Below are 7,681 nucleotides of genomic sequence, written 5' to 3'. Positions count from 1 at the left end.
TACAAATTAAATTGTATGACAAAAGAAATGACCTCATCAGCGTTTCAATCGTCGGCTTTCCTTAATATGTATGAAGTATTCCATTATCATCTACATATGGTGTTTATGGCTCCAAATTTCTTTCCTACTCAAGAGTATGATCTGAGTACAATCAATTTTTAAACGGAGGTAGACTACTCACACATTAGTTGATTCTACAGGGATTTCAACAACATTGTTTAAAGTCAACATTTATTCAATTCTGTAGTCGTGAAGTTGACCTTATAATCAAATATATACTAAGTGTAGTATTTTTGGTTGAAACGTTTCATACCAATTGCTATGCTTGTATACTAAATTAGATTATGGGATGATCCGTCATAGGGCTCACGGCGGGTGTAATCCGTCAACAGGGAATAATTACTGGGTACTTCTTGTAACACCTAAAGCACACCCAGAATTTTTGTTCCATTTTTTAACATGTATATCTTTTTAATAAAATTGTACTGTTTTACTAGGTTGTTTTCTTTTGAGATATATCACTGTTTGTAATATTCATTTTCTTTAACGATGTTACGGGTTTTTTTATGATTACATGCATGTGTAAAATATTTTTGAATAAAAGTATATGTACATTCTTCAGCAAGCAAACGAACTGGTGTCTTTCACAAAACCCTTCACCTTGAATTTCAATATTGTCTAAGAAATTCATTTTTTTATTTAATCTTCCCATCACTATTTTGAATTAAAACTTCATTATCAATATTTTCAGTAAATCTTCATCATCATTATCATTAAACGAATCCTTGTTAGCACATTTATGAATATAACCTTATTAACTGCTGTCATTTGGAAGGATATGGAGATAAGGAACAGTATTCAATATCAAAGTCCATAAAACAATACAAAATAGGAGCAGAGCAAACATGGACCTCCGAAAATCAGATGTGGGATCAGGTGCCATGGAGGAGGGAGCATCCCCTGATGACCGTGCGGATCTTCTTCATCACTATTATCAATTGAACCTTCAGCATCATTTTTGTGAATTGAATCTTCAGTATTACAATTGGCAATTACATTTTCATCATCCCTATTTCCGATTGCATTTTCAACAACACTATTATTGATTAATCCTGCATAATTATTGTCAATTGCATCGTCACCATTACTATTTTCAATTGTATCATCATCACTACTTTTTTCAATTGAGTCTTCATCATTACTTTTTTCAATTGAGTCTTCATCATTACATCTGTCAATCATATCTTTATCATCACTATTGTCATATGATTCTTCATCATAACTATTGTTAATGGCATCGTCATCATAACTTATGTTGTTTGCATATTCATCATACCTTTTATCGATTGATTTTTCATCATGACTATTGTCATTTGATTCTTCATCATAACTATTGCCAATGGTATCTTCATCATAACTATTGTCACTGGCATCGTCATCATACCTATTGTCAATGGCATCGTCATCATAACTATTGTCGGTTGCATATCCATAATTACTTTTATCAATCGAATCTTCATCATCACTATTGCCGTTTGATTCTTCATCATCACTATTGTCAATGACATCGTCATCATAACTATTGTCAATAGCATCGTCATCATAACTATTGTCAATAGCATCGTCATCATAACTATTGTCAATGGCATCGTCATCAAAACTATTCTCGATTGCATAATTATCATCACTATTTCCATTTGATTCTTCATCATCACTATTGTCATTTAAATCTTCATCTTCACTATTGTCATTTGAATCTTCATCATAACTACTGTCAATGGCATCGTCATCATAACTATTGTCGGTTGCATATCCATAATTACTTTTATCAATCGAATCTTCGTCATCACTTGTGTCATTTGAATCTTCATCACTGTCGTAGTCGTCATCATCATCATAGCAATAAGCTAGTCCTCGGATCTTTATACTCTCACCACCATTTTCGGTTGTGAATTTCTCCTCAGTCAGTAAAATACTGCTCACAATTTTGACCTCTATATCAATAATATGTCCTTCAGATTCAAGAGTCTTAAAAACCCAGAGTCGACGATTATCAAGGGTGTACCATTTGCCGACATATTGCAGACTCTTATTAATGGTATATCGTCAATAGCACAAGGGTACTTTTTGCATTCCTTGTAGGTTGTATATATTGGAATCCCATTCTGGAATATCGCTTTTATAGAGTCTTGACTGTAGAAAATTTCTGAAGGTTTCAATAGCAAAGTATTCATTTTGAAGTGTAATTCTTCCGATTTGGATTTAAAGATATAAAAGAGAACCGGTTTTCTATACAAATTTATATTTCCAGAACAGTTTGCCCAAAGTTATACATTTAGACATTCTTAATCAGTGAATAGAAAATGTGTATCGACCTTTGTTAAAGTCGGCATGCATTAAATCATGAAACAGGTCGAAAATCTTCCTGTATAAAGTAGTTTTATGTTTGCAATTCTGCCAGTGGTTTTTGTGAGCTATCTACTTACCTTGTACATGTATTGTAAACAACTTATGTCAATATTACATAATCAATGAAACATGCATTTTTCTCAACATGAAAATTATCATCTAGACTTTGCTTTTTAGTCCGTCCGTCATATGTCAGAAAACTGTGTCTTGGTACTAAGAATGGAATAAATTAATGTAAAGAAATCTACCTTATGTACGATATATTAATCAATATATAAATAAAACTTTACGTTTCGGTGTTACATTCTGAATGTTATGTATCTTGGATTTGGATATGAAATGATGGCTTTAAGGCTTCGTTTTAACATCGAAAGATTTAGTTTTTTGTCCAAATTAAATATGTTAATTATGAAGACATATAATAAATCTGAACACCCTACTTAAACAGAAGCTATGCCTTTCGGATGAGACCTTAAACCAAGGCTCCTTTTAAAGCCGCTTCATCCGAAACAGGCTCATATTATCTTACACAATAAAAGTATGTCATTATATAGATAATATATAAAAATTAATTATAAGATTGATTAAATAGTTTATTACAACAATCCTTACATGGAAAACATAGACCAAAAACCTTGTTGACAAACAGCAGTTCCTGACGGGAAGTTAAGATCTGTTTTGAAGTCACCTTTGAAAAAAATACTTTTATCGGTTATATCTAATTATGAAGAGAATTCAAACCGGAGTATTTTTTTCCATTAGTAGAATCCTAAGTCATGATATATCTTTTAAAAATTTAGAAATTTACTGAATATGCATATTTACAGAATAAAGGAAAATCAGATATTTTTTAAAAAAAATTTAAAAAGGGAGTTTAGTACCGAGGGCTAGAATATTGCCCGTGTACACTTTGTTGTGGGAAAAATGCTCGGGTTTGTTCTTCATGAGTTATACATGTAAGCGATAAATTTAATTTTTCGAAAGTGATTTCACGCAATGTAAACAAAGGATTATTTTTTGTGTGACCTAACAAAAATTATTTTTTTTAACTTTTGAATTTTGATAACTTTAAAAAGAAAAAGACTTAAGGGATATAATTTGACAAAAGTTTAAATAATCTATGGACAATTATTTTTCAAGAAGAAAAACGAATATATTTTTTTAGCGATTAGAATCGGACCAAGCGGCTTTAATATAACGACACGCGTTGACACGATATGATTCTTCACTGCTCAATGGCCCTAAGTATAAAGTAAAGGTCTAAACAAATCCTTTCACAGTTATATAATGATGCCTCTGATTGAGTGAAAATTACTTGTTGGGACGTAAAACAATACACAATCAATCAATCAATTAGAAGTAAACCCTTGCACGGAAGATCGGTAAAATAAAATTGCAAAATTTCCCCAGCTTTTTTAATTTTTTTTATTTTACAATAAACTTCATCAAAGATTCAGAGAAATCTTCCCCCAGATATCAGCACATCGTTGGCCCAATATTACATTATGGGTGTAGTATCGCTGTTGGGTTACCTTTAATGAGTCAACGGTGGTCCAACTTGGAATACTGATAGTTTGTTATGGAACATGGGGCCAAAGTTGCGCTAACTGTTGGCGTTATATCATAAAACTGATGTAATAAGAGAGAATATTTGTTGGGGGATTGGCATTGGCCCTTAGTTGGCCCAGTACCATGAATCTGGCTGAGCATCATTGGTAGACAGCTTCCGGGCAACTTATAATATTCGCGCAATTTTTTAGCTGACACGAGCGTAATGAGACCTATGGTGGCATATTTCTGCCCCTTGTGTGCAAGTTATTTTTCTATCAAATATGTCGACATGCAAGATAGATATGTTAACATGCAACATAGCTATATCAACATGCAACATAAATATGTTGACATGCAAGAAAATTGCAATAAAATAAAAATTATAAAAAATCTTCAAAAATCTCAAATATTGCCCACATTTGACATTCAACATGCTAAATGTTACTTATTTATGTTAACGTGCAAGATAAATATGTTGACATGCAACTTAGATGTGTTAACATGCATCTTATTTATGTTGACATGCTACTAACTTATGTTGACATGCAACTTATTTATGTCGACATGCAACTTGATTATGTTGACATGCGAGATAAATATGTTGACATGCAACTTATAATTTGCATGTCGGCATAACTAAGTTGCATGTTTACATAAATAAGTTGCATGTCAACATATTCATCTTGCCTGTCAACATAAATAAGTTGCATGTCAACATAAGTAAGTTGCATGTCAACATAAAAAAGTTGCATGTCAACATATTTATCTTGCATGTCAACATAACTAAGTTGCATGTCAGCATAAATAAGTTGCATGACAACATAAATAAGTTGCATGTTAACATATTTATGTTGCACGTTAACATAAATTAGTAGCATCTAGCATGTTGGATGTCACATGTGGGCGATATTTGAGATTTTTGAAGATTTTTTATCATATTTATTTGATTGCAATTTTCTTGCATGTCAACATATTTATGTTGCATGTTGACATAACTATCTTGCATGTCAACATATTTATCTTGTATGTCGACATATTTGATAGAAAAATAACTTGCACACAAGGGGCAGAAATATGCCACCATAGAGACCGATACCTTGTATATCTGCAGTTTGTAAGTATTTATATGCTTGTTTTGACATGGTTTTATTAACGTTTGGTTTAAACGATGTCGTGTACAAATCTGTGAAAATCTGACAAATGCAGAATCCAGGTGTTGAAGGATGAAAGCTGTCGAGAAAATGGTCTAACATGTTGAAGTTTAAACAAAATTTATTCAGTACTTAAAACACAAGTTAGATGGAAAGTGACAGTGCCTAACCTTTTTTCTGTTATATACTGTGGCATACCTGGCGTTCTAACATTTGTGTATCTGTTTGTCGGTAACAAACACGTTGCGGATGCTAGAAAGGAGGGCTTTTTAGACGTTCTTATGAATACCTGCAATTTACTGAACTCGTGTATTCAAATCAAAGAGAGAGTATACATGTACATGTAACGGTTTTTACCGTACATGTATCGCTACAAATGAACATTAAATTTTTGTTCTTTATAAATCTTTTTTTCTTCATAAACCAAGCAATAAAATATGTTTAAATTTAATTTCATTTTTTGTTTTCTTTTTTTTCTCAGGTTTTTCTTTTGCATTAATGTAGAGCTACTTGCAACTGAATTACTTGTTGATAGCAATCTGATGAAATCCTGGTATTGTGAGTACATGTATGTATTACCAATGAAGCTCAAATGAGTTGTCCAGATGGAGAGCCAATAAGATACAAACCGACATTGGCCCAAAAATGATGTTTACCTACTATTGAAAGAATAAGTGGCCCAACAATGGCTCAATAATATACGTTACGTAAACTTACGTTGGTCCAACAATAAGCCAACAAGTTGGTTTGATTAAGGCCCGATGAGCAAATGCCCGTTGGCCCAACATTAATTGCTTACAATGGCCCAACTGAACAAAAATGACGTTTGCCCAATATTGAAAGAATACTTTGGCCCAACAATGGGCCAATTGCCCAACAATGGGCCAATTTTTGTCTGTTACATTGGCCCAACAATAATCCAACAAGTTGGTCTGATTTAGGGCCGATGGGCAAATTACAGTGTTAAATGCATACAGTGACCCAACATAAGGAGCATTGTTGGGTCAGCAAAGGTCCAATAACTTCATGTAATTTGGGCCATTAAGCAATCCATGTTTAAGAAGCACTATTCGTGTAAAATTGCCATTGACCCAATCTAATTAAAATTAGATGTTCTGAATCTGCTACCGCTTATCATACATCGTTTGAGAAGCGTTAGCGAAGTCGGAACATCTAAATTTAATTATAGATTGCCATTGACATAATTTGTAAATTTCCTGTTATATGATATTTGTTATTTTTTGTAAAGAAATAAGGAAAATTTGATCAAATGAAGCATGTGAAGAAAGAAACTAAAGAAACAGTTGTTATTTAAGAAAGTTTTTATTACCATTGTTTTGATAATGTATGCAATCAAAAAGAAATACAAATAAACATAGATATACGTGTATGTTATACTGAATCAGCTAGAAAAAATACAATGTTTCGTAACATGACTTATGTTATTTCTTTTGTATCACGCTTTTAATTTACAAATAATTTGTTCAGATTCAAAAGTATTTTCGTTTACTGATTTTTATTTGAAAATTAAAATAAGTACACGACTAGGTATAGTCGTGTACTTATTTTAATTTTCAAATAAAAATCAGTAAACGACAGTATTAATAAAAGCATAGCAGAGACATTGGTTGGTTTATTGTTTGGCTCAAGTATTTTCGAGAATTAAAAAACGCTGTAAAGATCCATTTTTAAAACAATCCAATTCAGTAAAATACGTTAGCAAAGTCAAGAAATCACAGCAAAAAATCGTCAAAAGAATCCTCACCATCGTAATAGAAATCGTCATCATCAGATTCGGAAACCGGTTCTCGGACCCTCACACTTACACCTCCATTTTTGGTTGTGAATTTATCCTCCGACATCTGAGTACTGCTCACCACTATGACCTCTACGTCAGTCACGTGACCTGAAGCTTCTAGTTTCCGAAATACCCAGAGTCTGCGATTATCTAAGGTAAACCATTTACCATCTCTCTGGCAGACTCGCATCGAAGGAATATTGTCGATTACGGATTGGTGTATTTGGCACCTGGAGACAGTTGTGTATATCGACTCCCCATCCTGGAAGGTTTCTTTTATGGAATTTTGACTGTAAAAGATTTCTGATGGCTTCAATCTGGTTGTCATCGTCGGTCTATTTACTTTCGATATCAATTCAGAGAACTTGATATCCGATATCAATTGTCGAAATCAGTATGGGATTTTTTTAAATTGATACTTTCGCTTTAAACTACCAGACAAAAATAATTTAAAATATATAGTATTTCATTTTAATTAATACATATATGTTTTTGTTTTTTTTTGTAAGTATGCGGAGACCTTCCATTCTATGTAGACCTGAACTCCATAAAAACCAGAAGTCTCTGTCGAGACTGTAGCTCTACGGGTTTATACTTAAAACAAAGGAAGAGAAAAGTAGCAGTTGGGACTTGAAACTTTAAAACAGCAATAAATAGAAAGTTGAACCTTGTCAGTCATCAAAATAAAAACGATGCACAGAATTATGTATCTTAGTGTAGTCTACTTGTGTGCCAAGTTATATTAAAATCGGACCAAAACTGTAGGAGGAGT

General features: G+C 32.7%; 1 protein-coding gene across 1 annotated transcript; it reads right to left on the bottom strand.

Moving 5' to 3' along the window:
• Positions 1–332: 332 nt before the first annotated feature.
• LOC134245241 (dentin sialophosphoprotein-like) lies at positions 333–7,237 on the bottom strand. The gene is made up of 3 exons (XM_062727517.1): positions 6,877–7,237; positions 1,057–1,994; positions 333–422 (listed from the first exon to the last, which is right to left on the bottom strand). The coding sequence occupies exons 1-3, from the start codon at positions 7,235–7,237 to the stop codon at positions 333–335; spliced, it is 1,389 nt and encodes a 462-aa protein (XP_062583501.1).
• Between the last annotated feature and the right edge of the window lie 444 nt (positions 7,238–7,681).

Source organism: Saccostrea cucullata, unplaced genomic scaffold (assembly GCF_032062105.1).
Source record: "Saccostrea cucullata isolate Sc308-1 unplaced genomic scaffold, CSIRO_AGI_Scuc_v1 ctg274, whole genome shotgun sequence".
Lineage (NCBI taxonomy): Eukaryota > Metazoa > Mollusca > Bivalvia > Ostreida > Ostreidae > Saccostrea > Saccostrea cuccullata.
Note: the sequence above shows the minus strand (reverse complement) of the source record. Positions and strands in the feature narration are given on the sequence as shown.

What these genes read in the sequence shown, in the direction of transcription:
- LOC134245241 (XM_062727517.1), bottom strand. Translation starts at nt 7,237, where the DNA reads ATGACAACCAGATTGAAGCCATCAGAAATCTTTTACAGTCAAAATTCC. An exon ending in TGACGATTTCTATTACGATG is followed by an intron (nt 1,995 to 6,876) that starts GTGAGGATTCTT and finishes TTATTGATATAG; the next exon opens with AGGTCAAAATTGTGAGCAGT. An exon ending in GAAATAGGGATGATGAAAAT is followed by an intron (nt 423 to 1,056) that starts GTAATTGCCAAT and finishes GGTGTGCTTTAG; the next exon opens with GTGTTACAAGAAGTACCCAG.